The sequence below is a fragment of the Chironomus tepperi genome, unplaced genomic scaffold (genome assembly GCF_022539635.2).
Source record: "Chironomus tepperi strain 1889 unplaced genomic scaffold, CSIRO-AGI_Ctep_v1 contig_255, whole genome shotgun sequence".
NCBI lineage: Eukaryota > Metazoa > Arthropoda > Insecta > Diptera > Chironomidae > Chironomus > Chironomus tepperi.
Genome location: NW_027226377.1, coordinates 27575 through 55344, shown reverse-complemented (window position 1 = coordinate 55344; position 27770 = coordinate 27575). Strand labels below are relative to the sequence as shown.

Below are 27770 nucleotides of genomic sequence, written 5' to 3'. Positions count from 1 at the left end.
AAGCCCTGTGAAATAAAAAAAAATGTAAAAAAAGAAATATAATGTACAGACCCGCCGTGAAAAGTTCTTAATCAAGAGAGCGAATCGTACGCGAAAAAAAAAATTTAATTGTGTTTTTAAAATCTTTAAACGCGAATTATTCGACAAAAGAACTGCAAAATGACTTGAATCGAGTGTGATTACGTTGATAAAACTCATCGATATAAAGGTAAGAGTGAATTTTAGGGTATTTTTCATAAAAATTGATAAAATTGAAGCGCACGAAAAAAAAATTTTTTTTTTTTTGGATGCAAATGTCTGAAGAAAAATATCAATTGAGTGAAAAAATTTAATTTGAGAATATTTTTCCAATTTCATCATGAAATATTAAGGCATTAAGAACCATCGAATGTTGATAAAAATTAAATTTTCAATTCACCGTCCTAACCGTTCTTAATGTTGATAATTAAGTGGTTGATAATTAATTAAATTATAAAAGTTTTAAATTCAAATTCCTCATATTGCTGTCCAGAATGGAAATTAATTAAAGTACATGAAAAATTTAAAGGTAAAATTAAGAATGAAAAAATAGAGACGTATATAAAATGCGCATAGAAAAAAAAGAATTGAAAACATAGTTGCATAGATATCCAGTAGAGGACGTTAAAAAGCAAATGGCTGATTTGGATAGATCTCCAAATAACGTCAATTCGATTATAATTAAATCATAAAAACAAACAAAATTTTTTTTTCATAAATTTGAATTATTCACAACAACAAAAAAAATCAAGTCCTGAAACTTTTCTTTATTGCCTCATAAATTTTATTATTATTATTTTTTTTTTGTGTCTCTCATTCTCTTTTACATCCCCAATCTACCTAACCCATGACATGTATTTTGAAATGTTCCACCTATACATGAGCCAACTATACATCAGTACATTTTATGTACATCTTGAAACAAGATGTGTTAAGCTTCGTGATCTGAAAATTTATATATTTTTTTTTTCGGGGCTAGGACAAAAAAAGGCAGTTGAAAAAAAAAAAGAAATTAAATCGCGGTAGATAAAGTGATCCCAAATATTTATTTAATTACCAAAATTTAAATCCATTGTGCTGAAAAAAGAAAATAAAAAATTTGAAAAAAATTTTAAATGCATTTTAGAAAAAAATTATACATATGAAAAAAAAAAAAATAATAATATTATTGAAGAAAAAAATATAAAAAAAATACTGTGAGAGTGTATGTGTGCATTAAAACACATAAAGTTGATGAAGTAAAACGAAAAAATATAGCAATTCTATGCTGCAATTGTATTGTTATTGGATACTTCAAAAAAAAAAAATAGGGTACATATCACTGATATATATATAATTTTTATACACATATAATAAGTAAAGTATATACAATATATTATTTTTTTTATCATCGTTTCGCTTCTGTATGTATGAATTTTATTTTAAATAAGCAACAAAAAAAAAAAATATTTTCATAATAGAATTATCGCTCGTCAAGCGTGACGGTTGATGTGAATGAGATTAGATAAAAAAAGAGCTTCAAAGTTAAGAATAGTCGACGTATGGAGTGAACACGTGAAGTATTCCAGATGACTGTAGGTGTTGAAAGAAATTTTATGACATTCGACTTTATGGGCTATAAATGGCAATATAATCAGTGTTGTTCAAACTGTTTTTTGCGGTATTCTGCTGTGTGCCGTCGAGCATACTCTGGTGCGCAATAGAGCAAGCTCTAGTGTGCCGTAGAGCGAGCACTGATGTGTCGTAGAGCAAATTATGATGTGACGTAGAGCATGCTCAGTTGCATCATAGAACAAGCTCTAGTGTATCGTAGAGCAAGCTCTGGTGTGCCTTAGAGCATACTTCAGTTTGCCATAGAGCAAGCTCGGATGAACCGTAGAGCAAGTTTGGGTGTGCCACAGAGTAAGTTCTTGTGTACCGTAGAACAAACTCTGGTGTGCCGTAGAGTATGCTCTGGTTTGCCGTAGAGCAAGCTCGGGTGAACCATAGAGCAAGCTCTGGTATGCCAAGGATACCAAAAATAGGTTGTTTTTTAGAAAATGTTTAAGATTTTTTCCACATAAGCTTAATGAATGCCCAAAGAACTCAAAATATCAAGCTATGTTCTTAAGTATTTTCGCCTATCGCTAAGATTTCATTCTAATTCAACACAATTTTGAGCATTTTTACTTAATTGCTGTACCGTAAATTTGATAAGATTAGATTCAGTGCTACCAAAAATTTCTCTGCTACCAAAGTGTTCTTACTTACTGTAACCATGCTCTTATATATGTGGAACTTAGTTTACAACAAAATGCTCTGCACAATGCTTTCCACTTGACTCTGTTGCTGGTTCTGTCACCTAGTTTGTACAAATTCTCTGTTTATACGTTGAGCTGACATTGCTTCATCACTGTTCTGAGTCATGTAACTTTTAGAGTTCCTTTACTCTTTCGCGAATTCGAATCTAGGGGTGGTCCAGCAAAATTGTATTTTTCTCCCAACATTTCTATACAACCAAAGCGTCCCATAAATCAAAAAAGTTCGTCCAACTCTGCAATTGATGATGATTTGTTATGCTGTTCGTTCTAAATCGATTTTACTGTGTCACATAATTTTTTTTTATACGGTTTTTTACAACACGTAACGTTTGCATTTCTTTAAACTAGCAATAATGTGCAATTTTGTATCGCACAAGAAAGATTTAAATGACATACAATGTGAGTTAATTATAATATAAATTCACATTCACGAGCAAGAAAGCAAGAAAAATTTTTTTTACATTTGTCTCTGCCAGTTAGTTAGTGTCTCTGAAATTCATCATCCTCTCATTTTTTGCATACATACGGACCACATTGTATGAAATATTCATACTCTTCTTGTTTTGTTCCAATAAACACCTTTTGCTCTATATCTAAATAAAAAATTGTATATGAAGATATAATAAAATTACATAATTATTTTTCACGATTCGCAAAATCGGTGATGAAATATCAAAGTATATTCTGAGCTATACTGGTCTCTCGGATCTCAAGAAGATTTCAAAAATGTAGATAAATATTCGCACACAGAAATGAGAATAATAAGAAGAAGTATTGTTAGATGAAAGAAGCATGAGTAGTAATAACAATAATAAGAGATGCCTTTTTTGTATGTTCGATCAAAAAAAAAAAGCAGAATGAAGAGACGGAGAGAAAGAAAATGAAGAATAAAACAGAATCTATTTGACTATAGTGAAATATCTAGCAAAAAAATATATAAAGAATAATAAGCAGAAAGCAGCAACATTTCATTTTTTTCTTGCTTGCTTGCTCGGTTGTCTACATACCGACTATTTACATCAAAGTACTTTAGAAAATGGGTATATACCCATACATTTTAGCTATGAGACACACCATTCTTAGCTTACCTTTATTTTCATCTACACGCAAATATTGCTTTATAAACAAGTTATTAAGTCATTCAAATTATGAATAAGAATTAGGTTAGACGCATTTTTTGTTACAGTTTAATTTGATTATTCATGGATGTGAATGTGGGCAGTCACGAAAATTTGACCTTCACAAAATCACGATTATTGAGAACAAATTGGATATGATTTTTGTTTTTTTGGGGGATTGACTTGTGTTTTCACAATTCAAATGTTGAATTATTATTGTTTAAATATCAAAGATTATTCTCGTTGCACTCCTCATATTGCTTGTCATGCATATATCTTTTAAAAGACATGAATGATTCAATAATAAAAACTGATTTGTTATGAAAAAAAATCATTTAAAATTCTATGAATGAAAAATTTTTGTTTGTGTTAGTTTGCAAAAAATTGTGTCAATATTTGTAAGCCTTACATGATGCACTTCACATAATGTCGTTGTATTGAAGTGTAAAAAGTAGAGTAATACGTTATCAACCTTTGTAAGGTTTCATGACAGTGGAAAATTTTAAATTAATCTTTGGCTTTTTGATGTAAATTCAAATTACGTTGTTGCTGAAAATTTCTCTGAATTTTTTGAGTGATTAATTTGTAATTTCATTAAATTTTTTGCTTAAAACTCAATTATTCATCCATAAGAGTCACATTCTGCAGCTCTTAATTATCTAAAATGCGTCATTAAAGCCACAAGTCCCAAAATTCAATGAGTAATAATAATAATACTCTAATAAGAACATCCACGAGTAACACATGACTTATGAGTTTCTCGATTTTATTTCCAACACACCCACCCAATCAGACAAAGTAAATACACTAGCATCTCACCATGCTAATATGAGCGAAAAATATTTTTTTTTTATATATTTTTTTCACTTCTTTATTTTTGATATTTGAGAATACACAAACAACTTTAGCTAAATGGTTTCTTTTTGCCTTCAATAAGAAATAAAAAAAAAATTAAGCAGAGATGAAAAATATTCTTGATATATATCTTAAAATATAGCTTATGTGTGTAAAAAAGTCATAAGCTGATCGAAAAAAAAAAAATATCGCGAGTTTTGCACTCAAGAATTCTTAATTTTATTGCGTCTTGGCTTTTTTTTAGCTGTGTATAGGTGTATGAAAAAGTAAATAATAAGAAGAACAATAGAGTCTATTTGAAATAAGAATCATTATGTCCAAACAGAGAATATAATGACTCGAAAAAAAAAATATCAATTGATAATTAGTCAGTAAGACGCAAATATTGTGGAACAACAAGCACAAGAAATATACAAAAAAAAACGAAGTCATTATTGTTTATTTGCTAGGAAAAAGAGAGAAATAATATGAACACGATGTTAATGTAGTTCGAGTAGAGGAGAAAGAAGGCAAAAAAAAATATGTTAGTTGTTAAACAAAGCCACTGCTCTACCCGCTCTACTTACGGTTTTATCGAAAAGGCAACAGCATCAGCATGAAAATAAAAAGGCAACTCATGAATGAGAATTAGTTCTTATTCTTTTTCCTAATAGAACTTGGTGTTCATGTAGATTGTGCTTAGGGAAGTAAGAGTATAATAATATTCATTTAATTGATTTTTCTTCTCCTTTTATTCTATCTTTATCCAATATTCTGCTCCTTTGAAGCTTGTTTATTCCCTTAGGGCATAAATGTTTCTGTCTGCTATGTGATCTTTACATTAGTCTGCTGATATGAAATACGAATAAATTTATGGCTGTAGCTTGATTTTTCGAGAAAGGTGTTATAATTATTATTAGACATCATTCGTATTGTCACGAATTTATTATTAGAATATATCTTAATATCCATTAAATTGGATATCGAGTAATGCCAATTTGCACCTTAAGTCAATCGTTAAAATGCGCTTCATGAGATCTGTTGTAGTCATAACTCTATAAGATTCCTTCTTTATACATGTTGAACTCACTTATAAATTGAATGAAGCTAAAAAGGTCTTGCGATATGTGAATTTATATATATAAAAATATACTGTATGAAGTAAGAAAAATTATTGAATGGATAAAAGAGAGAAGATTGGAAATAGAAGTATAAAAAAAAAAAAAACTTGAAAACCGTCGTGGCAAAACTACTTCTGAATTCTGAAACACGTTTTTCTTCATCTTATTATTATTATTTTCTTCTTATTTTATTCTCAGAGTCTGCAACAGAGACATATTTAGACAGCAGATAAAGTAATATGTGCCGGCATTTTACTCTCTTCTCTCGACTCTTAAATACACACACAAACATTATTTTCATTATTTTTCAATCTTTTAGTTCAATTCGATATTATTATTACAATTTGAGTTGATGTATTTGCAACATCTGCTGTGATTCTCTCGGGTATGCTCTCTTTACATTACTCTCGTTTTTGCTATTATTTGTTAGCGATGTAGAAAACCTTAACCGTATCAAATACCTCCGAAAATAATTCATTTTCTTGGTAGCTAATGTATGTAAAGTTTGAATGCTATTAGAAGGCATTAGAGCGAATCTTTAAAATTTTACATTTAATCTGATCAATTTTGAAACTGAAAAATTTATCATCAAATGACTAAAAAGAATCTGTGAATCACCAAGACTTGATATTATTATTGTAAACATCCCAAAAAAACTGATTTAAGAATCTCAATTTCTCATACTAAGCTTTATACACACATTTGAGCTGTATGTTACTGTTCGCGTTGTTAAAAAAACTTTGTTGTTGATGAGGTGGCATTTTATTTTTGTTCTCTATCTCTTTCATATAAGTATATATATATTCATTTTATATTGCTTATGTGTTTTCTTTTTCTGTTTTTTTATATTGCATAATATAAAGAAAAAGACTGACTGAAGAAATTATATGTTCAGTAAAGCATTGCAAAGATCACAGGTGGAAAAGAAAATGTAGCATAAAGGAGAGCATTAATTCATATGAAGTAAATATTCATAAGCTTGAATGTAGATAAAAAGTCATAAAAAATAACGAAATATATATATAGTAAATCACCCCGTTAACATTCTTCGTAGTCGAAGTCGGAGGTTTTTTTTTTTTTAAAAAAAATAGTTTGTTTTAATTAAGTTTTTTCTTGATCTCTTTGGTCAGTTGCGTTGAACTCTTTATTTTATGTAATTACAATCGAGGAAAATACTTCTTTTTTAATGAATACGAAAAATACGGCTTAATTTATTTATTTTTAATTTTTGTGAATTTTTTGGTTTTTATCTGACTATTTTTATCGACACATAAATTACTCATACTGTATAACGTGTCATCGTGTACAGTTCATTTTTATTGCCTTAAATTTTCAATATTTTTCTCTCACATCTCAATGTTATTTACACGAAAATAAACAACAAGACATTTCGTGGGCATTTGTGGAGTAATTTTTACAGTCATTTTTTGATCATTGATAAACAAAAACACAAAAATTAAGAAATTTAATCAGCAAGAAAAAAAATATGATAAAAATATACATTACTTAATTCCTTTTCATTTCCACTTGTGGCTGATGATGTGGAGAATATCAATCTTTTTAAGCGAATTTTTGATCAAATTGCGGCTTGATGGTTACTCACTTTGTTCGACTGGGTGGCTAATTGACTAGTCTACTGGCTAACTGGCTGACCGCATGGCTAACTGGTTGGTCGGCTGGCTAACAGGCTCACCGGCTGGATGGCTGGATAAGAGTTGAGATCTCAGCAGCCAGACCACTTAGTAAGCTCTAGTTTGAAGCATTTGGTTTGTGCCATCGAGTTTTTCCGATATCAATTGATCTAGAAGCGCAAAACTATCTCTATACACGTTAATTAATGATTTTTCATTTCATAAACAAAAGAAAAACATTTTTAAAGCGATGCTTTCAATTAATTTAAATATTTAGCAACCGTTATAAAAATTAAATTCTAAAGCCAGCTCTATCGCTGTCAATTCACGATTTCAAGAGTAATACAGTCTCTATCGACATCTTCCTTCTATGAGTTCTTTGGACGCTCACGTGATCTTTTGTCATCCACAAAATCAGACTTAAAATGAAAAGTCAGAAGAGATTTAGAATTTACTGGATCTTAGATTTTTAAGTTAAGATTGCGTTTATTAAATTAGCTTGATTATGTTTTGTAGGTCTGATAGTTTTCAAGATTCGGAAATTGATTTGGGCTTAAGTATTACTAACCAATTACTGATCATTACGTCAAAAATGCGCTGAAGTCGCCCGATAAAGTCAATTACTTTTGTATTATTTTCTTTATCATAAAGCCAATAAAAACTGCTTTCATATCAATACGATTGTATAAAATTTGGTCACATTTATTTTTTTCAATGCGACTATAAATATTTGTAAAATATTTTTTATTGCTTGATAAGTGTGCAAAAAAAAGAAGAAGTTCTTCGTGAACCTTGTGTGTACGTATTTCCGTTATTGATTTTTATTTCACTTCGTATTGTCTACCAAGAAATGAAATGATGAAAAAAAAAGTAAAGTATACAAAATGTATGAATATCAATCAGAATAATATAAGTAATTTATAAGTCTCATATTTCGAATTTTGTTTTTTTTTTTATTTCATTTCTCATGCCTGTTTCTGTTGACAAAGAAAAATAAATTTTCGTTCCAACTTGCTCGTTATCGATATTAAAAGAAAAAAAAAGATTGGTTTTGCTTTCATAAAAAATTGTGTATAGAAATTGATAACATGGCTGGCTGTTTTATATATTTTTGATAAGTTTGAAAAGTTTTATTTTCAATGTCATTTCTATTCGTCACTGTCTTAATTTTTGATTAGACGAATATTTAAAAATGAACAAAAAAATTATTCTAATCAGTCAGCGATTTCATTTAATGTCCTTGAAAACTCAAAGATTTGCAAATCAAAAACCTGAAAAAATTCACTTCAAAAACTTAAAAGTCAACATGTTTAAAGCAAACTGACTTGTTTATTTAGCACAGAGTTCTAATGTTTCTCAATACAGGTATTTCAATATTTCGACAAGACTTTATTAACAAAAAGAGAAGTTTTGAAATTTTCTCATAATTAAAAAAATTGCTGCAATGTTTATTTTGTGAAAACAAAATAGTTAAGTTAAGCACACAGACATAACAATTTTTTGTAAAAAAAAACATTGATGTTTTACAATATTTTTTGTTTTAAAAACAATTTTAGGTAAAGAAAACAAGAATATTGTCTGAATATTTTTGTTGTTGTTGTTGAAGGTTTTCATGCTTAATTTTGGGATTAGAAACTTCTGAATTTTTAAAATTCAATTTGAATAATAATTTGAACTTTGCAAATCAAAACATCATTACAGCACGATGATTTATATAAAAAGCAATATTAGCATATACATATATCAAATTTATCGTCATCGCAAATCCAATAAGACTTTTTACAGCATGAACCCAATAAATGCGTTATAATCCTCAATAAATCAATTTTAAAAAAGCAGCCTTTTTTTTCAAAACGTGCCACATTTTCGCACGAGTCGCCATACCATAATGTAAGATGAGATTATCATATTCAAGTCTGGCGAAGTTCAAGTTTAAAATTAGAAATAAAAAGAGAATAAAGAAGGCATTAATTTAATAATTTATTTTTGATAAGAACGTTATCAAGAAAGAGCTACCAAAGGAAAAAATTACAAATTACTATGCGAGCATTTTTTTTGATAAAAATAATATTGCCGAGAGATTTTCAAGCACAGTAGCAGCGAGTGGGTGTCATTTGAGAAATAAATCTGCAATGAGAAAAACAAAAACATACAAATTGACAATTTTTTTCTTATTTTTTCACATTTGTGTTTGTTTTTTTTTCACCGTCGTATGAGTCGTGTATGGGAGCGTACGCGAAGAAGCAAGAGAATCACATTTTCTCCTTGCGTTTATTCATTTTTTATCATCTTGTTGCTATTTTTACAAAAGAATTTTATCTTATATGTGAAAATTTAAAATGTTGTCTTACACTGGGTGTCGCTATACTTTAAAGTTTTTATATCTTTTCAATGTTCCCTCATGCGTGGGCCAATTTTCGTTTCAAATTTTCCTCTTAATCGCTTTATATATCGGGTTAAGGTACGATGAAAAAAAGACAAACAACAATTTTTTTTTATTTACAAAGTTTTCCCATCATTTTCTGTCCTTAACTCTGTAAAACTTTGAAAAAGTCTTGAAATATTAAATCAAACTCAATCCCTTTTTTTTCTATCTTGACCCTTGTATTTTTGTTAGGCAATATTATATAAAAACTAGAGAATAATCCCATCAAGCTTGATTAGAAGGCTTTAATTTATTGGCTATCAGGGCTTCTATGTTTGTAGAATTGAGTTCTGGCACAAAATGTGTCTGCACTGCAAGGTAGTAGTAATAGTGTTGTAGTACTTAGAGTGTCAAATCAATCTTTGTGTTCAATCTCAGTTAAGCGAAATCAATTTTAATGACCTGGGCTCAATCTCAGGAATGCATGGTTGAATTTGGATATTTTTTCGCTGTTCTAGCTCCGTCAACTCAGTTTGTTTGGTTCGCGACACACAAATTGTGGTTAGGTACATTGCATTGATATACTCTGGGTCATGTAATGTGCAGAGTTGGGATTCTATCGTCTTCAAAATCATGAAGTTATATCTACAAAAGTAGGGGGCAACATTTTATATTTTATGGCACACCTTGGTCATTAACCTCGACCGAAATCTCACATGGCATACGTCTCATGGCATTTTCAAACATTTTTTGGCCACACACTAATGTGCCGCGACCCACAGGTTACCCACCACTGATCTACAAGGACATCTGGGAATGACAGAAAGACAAATGACCTAAATTATATTTCTATTAAAGAAATTGCACATGAAATATTTTAAATCCATAAATAATTTATTTGGATATCTTTCAACTTATTTTACTTCAATTTATATCTTGGCAATAAAACAATCACATAACTCAAAATTGATATTTTCATCTACAAGCATTTATTTTTTCAATCGACATACTGTAATTCCTGATAAAACTTCTACAAGGTTATTTTCTCTTATAATGTTGATTCTTTACACTGCGCATGATCGTGGATAAGAAAATTCCCATTCTGTTCATTTAATTGTATTGAAGTATGTTTGTGTATTCACTATTATGAATCTATAGAAAAACTAGAGCTAAAAAAGCTTTCAGCCATTCGCGTCTTGTGTACGAAAAAAAGCAGTTGAAAAGAGGGCTTTTGAGTGTGTTTTCTGTAAAAAAATATTGCAAAAAAAGAAGAGAATTTGAGGAAATTTGACGAAAAGTGCAAAACAATTGGAAAAAATGTTGACTAAATTTAGAAAAATAATCAAAAAATGATACAAATTGGCCTTTAAAAGTGAAATACACAAAATAAAAAAGTTTTTTATATCAATTTTTTTGTTCTGTTCTCAAATCAATTGAGGAAAAAAAAGAACCGAATCCTGGGAATGTCTGCAATGCAATGGAATTTTCTGTTTTTTCTGCTCGCATTGATTGCAAATTTTTTATGCTTTGTAAGTGATGAAAAATGAGACAGAATGTAGAGTATTGTGGCTTTTTGTTGAATATGAGTACTGAATAATTTTTTTTTCGCTTTATCCTTGAACTTTTCGAGGCTTCATACACATCTATATTGTATATATATTTTACATGTACTTAGTATTTACTTTTTTGAAAGCTGTTTACAAAAGGGCTTATAACTTTTGCAAATAATTTATTGATATTTTTTAATTGATTTAAAAAAAAAGTTCGATATTTTTTATGCATTTAATTGAGGAAAATTGTGAAGGAACAAATAAAGGATGGAACCTTTGAGAACTTTCTTGTGATGAATTAAGTTCGGTTGAAACTTTATCATTGTAAAATCAGGGCTGTTCAACGTTTTTGAGTCAGGGCACACCTTGATGGTTACCTTCGACCGAAACCATTTACGACATACAATCTATAGCATATCTGATGTGCCACAACACACAGTTTAGACAACACTGCTCTAAACCATAAGCTTCCTCCTTTTCAATATACTAAAACTTTAGCAAAATTGCATTTCCTTTTGTCCTGAGCTTCTAGAACATTTTTCCTATAGCTTTTAAGTATTTTTCATATGATTTATTGCCTTGAAGTTATTGATTAAATTATTTTTGCAAAGATTCTCTAATCAACTTATCTACTTCTGATATATATTAAGATGATTAAATTAGCTTTATTGCTTTTGCAATTGTAACTTAATATTTGAGTTACTTATCTGAAATTGAATTTACTTTATGAGTTTAATAGTAAAATAGACGAAGAGCATGATGTGTTTGGGAGGGAACTGATATGAGGCTGTTTTAACCAAAACTCGTAGGAATTGATATGTTGCGAGTTTTAACGACTTGTTCCTAAAAATCTCGTAGTTTTCTGTATTCGAATTTTAATGGTAATCGAGTCGTGTGTATCTTGGGGAGGAGTCGACTTTTTTTGTATGAATTGCTAAAATTAAGACAGGGCTGTTGGATTTGACCTGCAAAAAACCCCCTGAATACGCCCCTAAAAGACCTCGTGATTGCTAATTTCGATCCATGTTTATGACAAAAATCGCATTCTGTCGCTCGGGACTAGGGTTGTCAATTACAAATACCAATATTTGGGTATTTGGTCTATTTTGAAACTATTTGGGTCACCAAATAATTTGTATTTTCAAACCAAATAATTTGTATCTACCAATATAAGAGTTAAATGTAAAGAAAGTATGAAATTTTTCCGGAAAATCTTCCAATATAAAATTTTGAAATACTTTTTTAGAACTTTTGACCATTGTTTTGATTAAATATCTAGTAAATACAAAAATTTAACACATGTTGTGGTTTTGAAAGTCAAGACGAAGAGATAGAAAATCGCCCTTCATGTCCTTTGATTAGAATGGCTGGAGTCATAAATAGACTTAGTTCTAGACATTAAATTATTCAAAAATACTAAAAAAAGAGGAAGTTAAAGGTGTATATTTCATTTGACCTGCAAAACCTAATCATATGAACACGCCAATTTCATTAGAATTGTTAGACCTTGTGATTGCTAATTTCAATCCATTTTAATGTCGAAGAATCAATAGTGTCGCTCGGGACAGCATTAACTTTTATACTCGACAATATATCGATTTTACCTCACTCACAATTTTTCACAGATAGAACACAAAAAAATCTCGTCAGAATCTCATTCCATTCCTTACTATTTCTAGAATCTCAACAATTTCATGTACCTAAAATAAGATACTTTTTTTTTAAATATGTGAACTTTTTTTCACAACCTGAACATTGTATAGTTTCTCATTGAATATGTTTCTCATGTTTCTCTTTTATTCTTTCTCATTTCAGAGTTTTGTATCTAAAGAGTTGCTCGTTTGAAAAAGTGTACAAAAAAAAATCTAAAAAGTAAAAAGAAAACAATTAAAGTATTTAAAAAAAATTGAAAAAGAACAAAAAAAAAAAAAATAATATCAGTGAAGCAAAAAAAAAAGTGTATATGTGAAGAGAGAATCAGCAAGAGTGAAGCATACGACGTTCTCTTTTTTTGCCAACCTAAGAACATCTCGACGGAGAAAAAAAAAGGAGGTCAGAGAACCGAGCGGAGACAGGAGGATATTTTGATATTTACCAAAAAGAAGAATTTTTAAGAAAAGATTGTAAGGGTTTTTCAATACAAACCGCCAAATAACCAGCATTAATTATTAATATTATACATTTACTTACGAGTAAATTTTGATATAGTAAAAAGCATACACGTTTTTTTGGTGGTGGCTCAATGAAAAGCTATAACTAAATTATTGCCTTCGTACAAATTATAAAATTATTGAGAGAGATTATCAAAAAAATCACAAAAAAAAAAAATTGCAAAATTTAATTAAATATTTATTTTAAAGCTTTAATTAAATTTTTCCATTTTTCGCCATTAATCTGCTGAAGAATAAGAAAGCACTGTGAAAGCCGAGAAATATTTATATTTATATTAACATATTACTTTGATGAAAGCATACCAAGTTATAAATCATAACTAGAAACACTTAAGGGAAAAAAATAACAGAAAATCATTTAATTTTTGATAATAAATACCCCTCGTAATTCATAAGTGAAGATCTTATCATCAGACAAAAAAATAACAAAAAAGGACATTTCATAACGCAGCGATCAGTGGAAGTAATAATAACTAATTAATAATTATTCTAGTGAATTTTGCATTCATTCAATCATTTAAGAGGATATTTTTGTAGTGAAAAATATAAAAAGCAAGTGTACATCACTCCATCATTTTTGTCTCTTTTTTTATTCAAAGAATAAAAAAATATAGTAAAAGAAAGGAACCACCAAAAAACACAACTGAAACCCCTCAAGACGACATAAATCTTTTTACATTTCCATTTAAAAGTGAGAGTAAACTACAAACACACACACAAAATAATAAAAAAAAAAAAAACATTTTTTCTTGTCGCCAAAGCAGTGGACATCTCTACTATAATTATATACAATAATCTAAATTAATTTAACTACAACTTTTTTAGGGATTCTTTCCGACGAAAAGTTTAACAAAATTAAAGAAAATTAAAAAAAAAATTATCGGGAGAGTGTTGATAGAAGTAAAATCTCCAGAACGGGTGCATAATATATATATGAATATATATTTAGGTGATTAGAAACAAGCTAAACATAATCATTACAACAAAAACACAACCAGAAAACAAAGAATCATATTAAAAAAAAATATTAAATGTTTAATAATTAATTATTTAATTAATTATAATCAAAAAGTGCATAAAAATTCCTATTAATTGTTAAATTGAGATTTTTTGTCATACAATTTAAGAATTAAAGTAAAAAAATTAAAATTAGACGTATTCTGCCTATTGCCTGTGAAGAAAAAAATTTAAGTAATTAACCAAGTAGGTGAGAGTGATCTTTAAAGCCACGAGACAATTAATGGGAATTCCTTATTATTGAATTAATATTAAGTATAAAAAAAACTTATAGTGTTAATGAGAAAAAAAATTAGTAATTTAACAATTTAACGACGATACACATTAACGGATCAAAGCAAGAGAAAAACAGATAATTAATAATTAAGTCAAAAAAGAAGTATATTTAGAGTATTTTTTCAAAAAATAACAAGCTGCAAGCACATTTTGCCTTGCAAAAAAAAAACATTACAAAACAAAAAAAAATTTAACGATTTTTTCTCAAAGAGGAACTAACCGACACAAACAATAATCGAACTTAAATAACACACATCCAGATTATATTATCTAAACGACATATATACGATAAAAAATACATTTTTTTCTATTATTCTCTTTCTGTTGTTGCCAAATGCAATTAGATATTTAATTATATTTTATAATTTTTGCACTGTCTTAAGAAGTTAAAAGTTCTCTTTTTTTAACCGCATTTTAATTTGCAAAAAAATACAAAACAAATGCGATTATTTTATCACATATTCTTAAAAGAAATTAAGTTATATATTTTAAAATTTTCCTTAAACTAAATTAAACAGTAAAACTTTCGTGCATTTTGAAAGTTTAACTAAGAAGACAGCATATTGTTCATACGAAACCAAATCCTTATATGTCCTTATGAGATAAAATGTTGATGTAATATGGTTGTGATTGAAAAAAATATTTTTAAAAGAAGAATAAAAAAACAGTAGAGTGTAATTCTTATTGGATTTAATAAGCATCATATAAAAAAAAATTTTTTTGCATATAAGTAATTTAAGCTGGTTAGACTGTAAGAACAGAAAAAGATATCGTTTCAATAACAATTTAATTGCGTAGTGAATAAGAAAAAAAAATTTAAAAAAAACAAGTGAAATCGCTAATTCTAAGTCTTCTGAATTTTGTGTCTAAAATAGATTTTTAAGGGGAATTTATTAACCTAAAAAAATAACTTCCGAGCCCTACGCACGGATAGTTGATATTTTTGCCTCAGAGCATACAAAAACATTAAAACTTTTTTGAAAAAAATACAATTTTAGTTACATATTTTAAGTCGAATTAAAAGGGTAAAACCTAACCAATTTCTACAAAGCCTGTGAAGTGAATTTAGATACTTCAAAGAAACTTTTGTGTCTCGTGTTTTTTAGGTGAAAAAAAAAGTAAAATTTTTATCTACAATTTTAGTTTAATTCCAAAACACAAATTTTTACGTTTAAGTCCAAAATTTAGCTTTTATAAACAAAAAAAATACAACAAAAAAAAGTGCTGAATTGCGCTGCTTTCCGTGTTTTTAGTCATTTGTTTTCTAGTAATTAAAAAAAGTCGTCCTAATAAATTTCTACTTTTTATGCCTCATTTTATATAATAAAAGATAAATTTAATATTATTAATTTTTTTGAGATTGGTGGGAGTTATAAAAAATCTCCTTAGACTTGATAAGATTCAAATAAGTAAAACTAATAATAATTATATATCCAGCCACCAGTACATCCTGAGAAGATTTAAATAATAACGCAAGTCATTAGAAACAAAAAAAACAGAGCTCATTTGTGTTTAAGAAATTTTTCTTAACAAAAAGGAATAAAAAAAAAATATTTTTGTAGCTGATAATAATCTTAGTAAAAAAAGGGACAAGCAAGTTCTATTTGCCAATCAAAATCAATCAAAAACATTGCATAATACTAAAAAAATAAAAGTGATTTTTTGAGACTTGAATCGAAAACTCTTAGCAGAGGAATCAAGAAGATTAAGTGAAAATATCAAAGTTATACCAATTTTTTAAGAAAAAAAACAAATATAATCCAACATTCGATATTAAAAACAAAGTCTAAATTTAAAAGTTAAATATTTTAAATTTAGAGTATTCACGAAGAAGAAAATTTTCATTTTCAAAAGTCATTCTCGTTGTGCGTAAAAAGCAAACAAATAAAAAAATTCTTTTTACTTTTGTGTGATTTTAAAAGAAAAAAAAAATTCTTTTTAGAAACAATTTTACTTTAATTTCTAACTAAAAAATTGTTTAACTTAGATTTTAGGACATTTCATTGTGAAGTAAAGTGGGAGACAAAACAATATCTTTGCAAAAAACGGTTAATGAGACCCAATTTGTAGTAGTTAATAAGGCCCCCCATTATAAAAGCTGTGATATACAAAAAAAAAAAAAGTAAAAAAACTCGATTGAGACTCTGTCCCAATAGAAAATTTTAAGAATTAATAGGATAATAAGTGATTGATGAAAAGAAAACGTACACAGACACAAAGCTAATAAGATTTCTATATTTTTAAGTGTTTTTAAAAACAAAGAAAAAAACAAAATATTAGTAGGGAAAGAAGAAGACCCAGCAAGAAATCGTGTTTAGGAACCAAAAGAAAAAAAAAAGATAAAATAAAATAATATTAACATTAAGCATTATTCACAACTCATAGTTATTAGAGTACCGTAAGCAAAAAAATAAGAAGAAGGTGAAGAAGAAATCCAGTCCCTCAAGCATAACAATACAAATTTACTAAAAGTAATCATTTAACTTCATACAATAATTAAGTAAGCAAAAAGGAAAAAATTCGCGTGGAAGTTAGTAAAGAGAAACGTAGCCTATTTAGATAAAGTATATAGGTAAACATACACCACCAAAACACAATCTTATACGTTACTCACCAATCGTGTTTTTATCAATAACATATTTCATTTTGCTTAACATCCAAGCGTATCCTCGCGTGGAAGTTCAAACAAAAAAACAAGTCCATAATTAGAAATTAAGTCAGAGTTGAGAGATAGACAGAAGAGTCAAGCATTCAAAAAGCAAATTCCTACTCGAAAAAGAAATTTATATACTATAAGTAATTGTTTTTGTTTTTCTTTAAATTTAAATTAGTGAGAATATTCCAAAAAAAAAAACAATAAGTCACACAAACACGTGGAAGATTTTCTCAAATTTTTTAAATTATTATTCCAATTGAATCAATATTTCTGGCATCTTACAATCACAATTATTGTTTTTGTTTTTTAGTTTGTTGTCTTAAGAGAAGTAATAACAATATAACCGACTACCTACATTGTTCAAATTTGTTCAAGTGACAAAGATATTACACAATAATAGTAATAAAAACAACAGCTATATCATTTTTAACTTTTTTTTTTTCTATAAGTTTAGGGACATTTCAAGCATAGACTAAACATACACAAAAATTCACACTTACACACACACACACACACACGCATACATACATTTAATTCAATATTGATATTCTGTGATAAAATTTTTCAAGATCTCGATTGAGAAAAATTTGCTAGTTTTTTAAGGGACAATTTTGAAAAAAAAAAAGAAGTCAAATCATCCGTATTCCATTAAATAAACGGAGGCAATTCATTAAAGAAATTAAACGAATTGAAAAAAAAAAAAAAATTTAATCAAAGGAAGTAGTTTTCCAAAACAACTCTTAATTCTGTGTATATTTACTCTTATATATCATTAAAGACTTTTTTTGGCTAAATTTATCGAAAAAGGATAAAAAACTATAGACATATATCTTTACTATAGGTCAGCAAGATTGAAAGTCAAAAAAATACATTTAAAGTGAGAGTTTTTATATAAGAAAAAATAAATAAAAAAAAGGGTTAATAAATCTGTGAATATAATATATGCCTATTGAAAACACAACCATTTAATGCAAGAAAATTATTCAAAAATTATAGATTTTTAAGACAACAAAAAAAAAAGAGTTTGAAGAGTTTTTAAATGTGTATTAATTGATATATAGTAAATATAAATAAGAATTACCGAAGAAAAAAAAATTATATATTTAAGTGGTAGATTTGACAAGTCTCTTTTTTTTCTATATACATGTCATATTAATTGAGAACAACATACAAAGTGAATCGATTTAACTAAAATTGTACGGGAAAAAATTAGAAATTTTTAGAGACAAAAGGATCAGTAAATAATAAGAATTTTAAAAACAAAAAAAAAAGAACATACGTCGTTAGTCTGCTTATATCTGTGGTTTTTCGATAAACATAATTGATGCTAAATATTATTAATTAATATATATTATAGAAAAGTATATATTCTTACAACAAACCATACTATTTAAGGTGGATAAAAAAAAACCTATATTTTAGCCAACTAAGTGAAAAAAAAATCTGATTAAACCGTAGCGTCTTAAATATATATTATATATAAAATTCTTAGAAGTTTTTTTCATAGAGTATCCAAAAATTTAAAAGGAAGGACGAAAGGATTGTACTAAATTTTTTTGTATTAAAAAACTATGTGTTCCACAAAAACGACTTATTGTTAAATCTTTAAAAAAGAAAAAAGTGGTTTACAAAAAATAAATTAAAAAAAAACTTTCGTGCTTCTACTTGAAGTTCAAATTATTAAAAAAAACGAGGATTCTCCAATAAAAACATTTTACTTTTGTGCAAGAAGGAAAGTGAGTTGAACTTAATAACGCTTTTCTTTAATTTAAAATAATCTATTTAAAAAAGTATATATTCATTGCCAGTTGTCAAAACAAAAAAAAAGGGTGCGAAATTTTCTTTAATTTTAAATTGACTAAAAATTGACTTTTTTTTTTATAGTACACAAAATATTTTTGTTTTTTTGTTTGTTTTTTATTTCTAATTGATAGCTGAAAAGAAACGTTGATTTATCTCTATAATTTATAAGATTTTTTTTTTCTCGTGTGAAATTACAAATTTTTACTACCTAATCAATAATATATAGTACATTTTTTGCCAAGCTGCATAAAAACGGTCTCTTATTATATAATAATAATTAATTAATTTAAATAAGTTTTTTTTAAGAATTGAATTCCTTTTTTTAGATTAAAAAACTTGTTTTTTTTTTCTTCAACAATTTTTCCTCATTGCGATATTTTCGTACTCATTAATCTTCATTGTAAGATCAGTGATTTATTTCTATCTGAATATCAGAGAAAATAAAAAGAGAAATTTAAGAATTTATTTTGAGTAAAAATTAAAATTTAAATAAAAAATGGCCACATTAATTATAATTGCAACAACAATTAACGAACTAACTAGAATGAAGTTGATGAAAAAATATTCAATTGGTGCTTTTCCAAATATGACGATGTTTAATCAGATAAGTGATTTAGATGTAAGACAACATCATATAAATGTTGATTACAAAACGTTTGGATGCATGAATCAGGAGATAAATAATCAAACACAAATGTTAAATAATTTTTCTAAATATTTTGATGTCCTTTTAATTAATGATGATACTTTTAGACATAATAATAATAATAATAATAATAATAATAATAATAACAATATTGATGACGCTAATAATTCAATGATGATGATGAAGTTTAATGTGTTGATGTTTGTTAATGAAAAAGTTTTACTGATGATGGATATTAACAATGATGATGATGATGATGATGATTTGCTTAAAATCACTGCGTACAACTTTGTGTCCATCGACGATTTAAACGACGATGACGATGAATTAAAGTCAAAAATTTTAAAAATCATAACGGTTTTATCACAACAATCAACATTAGTCAATATGAACATTCCATTGCTCAAATTTGGCCACATATTGTCTAATGTCGATTATTGTGTTATTGACATTGATGGTGCTGTTGCTATTGACAGTGTTTTAAATGATAATGATAATAAAATAATTAATTATGATAATATTTATTTGATGAAACAAACAATGATGGCAATATTACACATAGTTCTTAATGATAATGATATAATTCAGAACAGCAACAATAAGAAGCTTACCAATAATTGTAAAATTGAAATTAACACTGAAAACATCAATTTTTCTTATTATTGTGATGAATATTATGAAATAATATTTAATGTGAGTGTATTTTTATCCCAAAAATTTGACATTATGCAAATTATTAATAAGAATATTATGAAAAGCAGCATCATGAGAATGTTTATGATGCAATCTCATATTCAAAGCTTTATTGTTACTGATGAAAATGATGATGATGATAATGATGATAATGATGGCAAAATCATGAAAATAATAATAATAAGATTAAGTAATGAAAATTATTCTATTTCTTCTCAATCCAACACGAACAAGTCTGAATACGCTTTTGAGAAAACACTTAATAATGATAAAAAGTTTTATGTAGCTAATGATAAGAAAATTTTTAGTTTTAAGTCAATGACGATGATGGAATCTACATCAAAGCTCTTCTTATCTTCTAACTTCTTCTCATTCTTCATGCAGTTATTGTATCCGATGATGATCAAGAATAAATCATCCATTCAATCGTACATCATCCGCAATTATTTCTACGACGATAAAGACGATGCAGGCTATATAAAGATGATATCATATGTTGAAATGCAATTAAATTGTCAAAAATCGTTACAATCGTATAAAGAGTCTGATCAACAATCAGGGATTGTATCCAATATTAGCTGTAACAATATTAAATTAGTTAATGATGATGGAGCTAATGATAAGCACATTGAACCAGTTGAGGTGATGATGGAGGTAGCAGTAGTAGCAGCAGCAGCAGATAATAATGCAGCAATTCACATGCCAGATGCTGATTATGACCGTATGAATATCAGTGAATTATTATTCAGCCATATAAATGATAAGAATGAAACATTAATTGATAATACTGTGAATATTACATGTGATTTCAATTACCTGAATTATAATATTATTAGTAATACTGATAATGATAAAAATAATAATAATTATAAGATTAATGACCAAATTCGTAAGGATAATGATGAAACTAGATTTAAGGATACAACAAACTACAATAATAATAATGAAAATTCAATGATGACGATGATGAGAAAATCAGCAAATGAAATTACCACCGAAAATGCCACCACAAGCAAATATCAAGCAATGACACAAATTGACATGTTGATTGAGTGCCAACAACGTGAAAAATCGTTGATAAAACAATATGAAGCTATGGGTGGACGACGATTGCGATTATGTGGTGGTGCTGGAGATTCCTTATCCGGTGCAAGTGGATGGGGATCACCGCCATCAAATACGGCTACATCAAATAATGCTAGTGCTGGACAATGGGGTGCAGCAGCACAACAAGCACCACCCCAACAAAGTTGGAATCAAGCAGCACAACAGGCAAGTGGTGGACAAGCATCCGGTCAACCACCATCACAACAAGTTCCACAACAACAAAATCCTCCCGTTGGTCAGCCACCACAAGCTGGTGCACAAGTTCAAAAGCCTTTGACTCCATCCGGTGGTTGGAATCAACCACCAAATCCAAATCAAGTTGGACAACCGCCACCCGTGCAGCCAGGTAATGGTGCTGGAATTGTTGGAGGAGGAACATCTGCTGTTGCCGCAAAGAATCAATTGGAGCAATTAAATTCAATGCGTGAAGCTCTCTTTTCTCAAGACGGTTGGGGATGTCAAAATGTTAATCAAGATACAAATTGGGATGTACCAGGATCTCCAGAACCCGGCCCGAGAGGTGATTCATCAGCAAGTGCCGGCGGTGCAACTCAATGGAAAAGTCATACAATCAATAATGGTACTGAATTATGGGAGGCAAATTTGCGTAATGGTGGTCAACCACCACCACAGCCTGTCCAGAAAACACCGTGGAATCATACACCGACAACAAATATCGGTGGTACATGGGGTGAAGAGGATGATGACAATACTGAAAATGCTAATGTATGGAATGCCGGCCAAAATAATCAACCAGCTCCCGGTTGGAATCAAAATCAAAGTACATCAGCAACAAATAGTGGCACAATGTGGCCTGCTGCTCAAGGTAATTTAATTATACTTAACATTAATGTCCTGAATCTAAAAATTTTTCTTAATAATTTTAGGTGTAGGAAGTGGAGTTAATGTAAACGTTCCAAAGAAAGATGATTGGGGTGCTAATGCTGTTGGTGGTGGTGGCTCATCCAATTGGGATCCACGTGGACCTGCAGCTGCTTCAAATCAAATGGATATTCGTAATATTGATCCAAGAACACCTGGAACATTAGATATGAGAATGATGGATGCACGTGATCAAATGCAAGGAAATTTGAGGGGAGTTACTGGACGCTTAAACGGTGCTACATCCGAAATGTGGCAACAAGGTGGTATGCCAGGTATGCCTGGAATTAATAAAACTGTCGGACCAAATGCTGGTGCTGCCAATTCAGGAAATAATCCACAATGGCCAGGCATGCAAGGTCCAAAAGATCTCGAGATTAATAAGCCATCTGGATGGGATTCGTCACCACCTGCATCTCGTAGACCACTTGGTGGTGGTAACTTTGACGATGGTACTTCCTTGTGGGGACAAAATCGTGTTCCAGGTGGAGGTGGAGTTCAAGATCCAATGGCTCGTAATAACTTTGGACGAAATCCAATTGGTGGTGGTGCCGCTCCAACTGGACTCCCACCAAATCGTCTTCCTGGTGCTGGAATGAAACCTAATGAAGGTAATTTAATTTTTTTTTTTGTTTGAAATTTTAAAGGTTAAAATATTTTCATGTTTATTGTAGCCAACACATGGGGTTCAATTCATCCAGGTGCAGGAAACAGAAATACATGGGATGATCCACATACACCCAGTTGGGATGATAAGGCAGCTCATATTGGTGCTGGTGGAATTGGAACACCTTGGAATGAGGGTCCAAACGCTGGTCCATTATGGAATAAAAATAAGCCATCATGGCCTGATAGCAGTGATATCAATAGCGATTGGCCACAAGCTAACAAATTGAGCAATACATCAAGTGAAATTATTAGAAGCTCTAAACAATTCCGTATATTAGCCGAGAGTGGATTTAAGAAGGATGATGCTGAACTTGCATTAAGAACAACAAATATGAATGTTGAAGAAGCAATGGAATTGTTACAGCAGCAACAAAGAAATGCAAATATTGAACCATGGCATCATAATGCTGCACCAGGATCATTTGATCATTCACCATTCCCAGGAAATCGCTATCCAGGTCCAAAAATGCCATTCCCACCGAACAATAATCCACAATTGCCAAATACCAATGCCGGACCTGGTGCTAACATTGGATTGAACAATTTACCAATGCAATTTAATAAGCATTTACCACATCAAGGTGGCGCACCTAACGCATTTTCTCAACAAGCTGTGTCAGCTAGTCAAAGTGGTCAGCCATCGGCTCATCACTTAAGAAACTTAGTACAGCAAATTCAAAAAGCCGTACAAGCTGGTTATTTGAACCATCAAATCTTAAATCAACCATTAGCTCCTCAAACTTTGCAATTACTCAACTCATTATTAAATGCAATTCAACAATTACAAATGACACAACAAAGCATTCAACGCAATGGAGGCGTAAATAGCATTCAATTACAAATGACAATTCAAAAGCAAAAGCAACAAATATCAACATTGCAATCTCAAATAGCTCAACAACAAGCGCTTTATATTAAGAGTCAAGCAGGTGGTGGCGGTGGCGGTATCGGCTCTGGTAACGATTTTCTCCGTCAAAATAGTTCAGGAAATATGGGAATGGGTGTCGGAAATCATAATGATCCAATTGCATCACTTGAAACAAATTTGAGTAACTTAGGATTAAAGCAAGATCCAACTCCTTATGCAAGTAACACAACTAGTCAGCAATCACGTTTAAACCAATGGATTAAAGATAATAAATCAACTGAACCCGATTTCTCGCGTGCTCCAGGCACAACATCATCAAAGCAATCTCTCCCACCAACAACTCCAACTTCCATTAGCTCAATTGGCCTTCACAACGAACCAAGTACTTGGTCATCTGGTCGTAATGATGGCGGTTGGCCAGACAGTTCAATTGATACCGAAAATAAGGATTGGCCATCAAGCAATCAATCGCCTGCTTTCACTGACTTAGTTCCAGAATTTCAGCCAGGAAAGCCATGGAAGGTAAGTCATTCGTACTTGTGTGATTCTCTAATATTTTAAATCATGTGCTGTATACATTTATTTAGGGTACACAAAAGAATATTGAAGATGATCCTTCAATAACTCCAGGCAGTGTAGCCAGAAATCCATTATCAATTGGTGCCACAAAAGATTCCGAATTATTTGCATCAAATACAGCAAAAACGTCCCCCAATGAGATACTATCGTCTTCCACATGGAGTTTTAATCCATCCACAACAACGCAACAAAACTTTAACAGCACAATGTCTAAATTGGGTGGTGCGGATACAAAGACCAATAGCTGGTCGGATTCAACATCGGATTTGTGGGCGGCACCAACATTGGGTAAAACGTCTGGTCCACCTCCCGGTCTTGGTGCTGGTAATACTAAAAATGGCAGTACAACTGCTGTTACAAGTGAATCAAATGACTGGATGGGAGGATGGAATGCAACAAATCCAAGTAACAGTTCAAATGGTCAATGGTATTCCACATGGTTACTTCTTAAAAATTTAACTGCTCAAATTGATGGATCAACTTTACGTACATTGTGCGTCCAACATGGACCATTACAACATTTCCATTTGTATTTGAATCATGGCATAGCTTTATGCAAATACAATACACGTGAAGAGGCTAGCAAAGCTCAACAAGCATTAAATAATTGTGTCTTAAGTAACACAACAATTTGTGCTGAATCGCCAAGTGAGAGTGAAGTTCAAAATATATTAAGTCACTTGGGTGTTCCATCCAACAATGGTAACGGTAATGGTAACAGCTCTGCTGCAGTTGGAGCTGGTCAAAATGCATCGACATGGCGTCCAAATAGTCAACAAGGACGTGCCGGATCAGATACAACATCAACATGGGGATCTGATTGGCCACCATCTAATTCAGGTATGATTGATAGTTGGTAAAAGAGTGTGGCTTTCTCAAAAACGACCGTTAATTTTCTTCAAAAAAATATTTTTTGTCGTTAATATTCAAATTTTTTTTTGACCGTTACTTTTAATTTTCTTCGTAACGGAAATTTGTATTTTAAAATAATTTCGAATTTTTTCGACAATCAAATGTCGAAGAACTCGATTTTGAGACGGCCATATTCTGGTTGGATATAGTAATTATGAGGAACTAATGGATGTTTTTTCTTTATTTATAGCTATAAACTGGTAAAAGGCCAAAACAGAATACTTTACAGTATTTTGCCCATGACTATAAACTGCTGTTTTTAATTTCTTATTATTTGAATTTTAAAAACGTTAAATGCAATATCAAAAAAAACATCATAAATTATCATTAAAAAAGAATGAAAAGTAGGAACGAAGAAGCATAACTCACTTCAGAAAAAAATGATAAACTTAAGTTTTAAGACGACATAATATGATTTCCGTTTTATTGTTTTATTTTGAAAAAAATTGATGATTGTAAAACTAATTACAAGATATCCATTTTTTTATTTTAATTAATTATATTATATTTTAACTATTATGGAATAATATTTTATAAGACATGGATCACCTTTTTATTATTATTTTTTTTCGTCCTCAAAAAACAACAAATTGATATCAAATGAGAATAAAAAATACTATAATTAAAAAAAACAAAACAAAAAACTCAATTGCTTTATGATGAAAACAAATTCTAGTTATGAACTGTAATTCAAAATTCAAGACTTCTAGACCCAGTTCTTATAAAATGAAAAATGCACATGAAATTAAATAAATAAAAAAAATCAGGGGTTGGTTTATCTTTGAACCTATCTACTTTTACTCCTACACACTATATAGTGATAAAAAAATGAATTTTTTAAGAAATCCTAACAGACTTGAATCATATTCCTATCCAATAATAATTTAAAAATAAAAAGTATAATTAAATAATTCAAAAAGACAGAAGTAAGTGACTTATGAGGCAAAGAATCAAGCAATTATACAAAAAAAAAAATTTATTTTCAACCCCAAAACATAACTCGATAGGAATAACATTCAACAATGTTAGGATTGGCCACATGCTGACGTCTAGGACTAAAAGTTAGTGCAATTTAAAGAGATCAGCCTTCGTTCTCTTAATTATTATGAAACTTATACTATTTTAATTTGTCCGTATCATGAAAAAAATACTGTACTGAATAAAAATCTGTTGAAAAAATTCAAAAATACACTCACAAAAAAAATTTAAAAAAACGTTCAAATAAACAAAAGCAAAAAAAAAAAACACAAAAAAAAGTAATCGAATGATATGACAAAGAAGAATTAAATAAAAATGAACGAAATCAAATCAATTCTGAGCAAAAACAAGATTTAAAGAAGTATTTTAGGTTCTCAAGAAGATGATATATATACAAACAAAACACATACCTACATACAAAAACATATATATGAGAAGAAAAAAAAAAAATTATTTGTGAGCAAAAATGATTTTTTTTTAAATTTAAAAAAAATAAGTGAATTACATTCTTTTTACGCAAGAATGGTAAATGACACAAACAGACTAAATTATGAGAATAATGGAACTATAGACAAAGAGTAAACAAAAAAAATAAATAAAAAAATTGTGAATTTATTATTGCGAAAAAATGAACGTTACATATTAAAGAATTTTTGAATGAAATTTAGGTTTCGAATAATAAGGATAATACTATAAACGATGATGATAATGGAAAAAATTGTGACTTTTCGCTAGTTCATTTTGTGACATTGTGAGCTTCTTGTTTTATGTTGGTATTTTTTAGTAAAAAGAAAATGATGAAAAATTTATATCAATGGTAAAACAAATGAAAGAATTAAAAAAAACTAAAAATTTCATTCAAAAAAAAAAAATAATTGAGCAGTTAAGAATGATCAATAAGTTAATTAAGTCATTGTATCACCATAAACAATATTTTGAATTTTGAAACAAAAAAAAAGTCTTGTTTTATTTGAATTTGTTGCCTTTTTACAATTTCAGCTGTTAGTTTTTCAGGTTTTCAGATGATTTCTTTCATCGTTGTTTAGTTGTTCCTGTTGATTTCTTGAAATTGAGTTTAATCTTAATCTTATTTTGCATTTTGGTCAAATTTTTATGACGTGAATGTCGCGTGACCAAAAACAAATATTTATAAGACTTTGATCAGAGTAATTGTATTATATGAAGATGAAGTGTCGTTTAGTGTCTTCGAGAGATGTGTATTGAGAACGATTTATGGTCCCATCAAAAATAGCGAAGAATTAAGAAGCAGATATAATGATGAACTTTATGATGCTGTTTAAGTAGAAACTGGCAGAAATTATCTAACGACAGATCAAGCTTTCGACGAACTCTAAAGGCGGCAATGGGCCCTTGTACGTCTTTGCCAAGGAAGGAGAAATGTCTAGTCACGAAAACTATAAATAAGGAGCTGATTTAGACGGATTATTAGAATATTGTAAAATAGAAGTCTGGAAGATTGACCATCAAACAAAAGGTTTCTTCATTTAGCAGGTCAACAAGTCATCAATAAGGAGATTCAAATGAGGATATACGGTTGAACAGGACAAGCAGTTCA

General features: G+C 29.4%; 1 protein-coding gene across 2 annotated transcripts; it reads left to right on the top strand.

The window, feature by feature from the left end:
• Nucleotides 1-50: 50 nt before the first annotated feature.
• gw (trinucleotide repeat containing adaptor protein gawky) lies at nt 51-26216 on the top strand. Of its 2 annotated transcripts, XM_070641704.1 has the most exons (7): nt 51-208; nt 12753-13060; nt 20584-22132; nt 22194-22799; nt 22863-24247; nt 24313-25144; nt 25407-26216. In XM_070641704.1, the coding sequence occupies exons 3-7, from the start codon at nt 20596-20598 to the stop codon at nt 25418-25420; spliced, it is 4374 nt and encodes a 1457-aa protein (XP_070497805.1). In that variant the 5' UTR covers nt 51-208; nt 12753-13060; nt 20584-20595; the 3' UTR covers nt 25421-26216. The 2 variants fall into 2 exon arrangements, with proteins under 2 accessions (XP_070497805.1, XP_070497804.1); XM_070641703.1 differs by lacking the exons at nt 51-208; nt 12753-13060 and having other exon boundaries at nt 19190-22132.
• Nucleotides 26217-27770: the final 1554 nt, after the last annotated feature.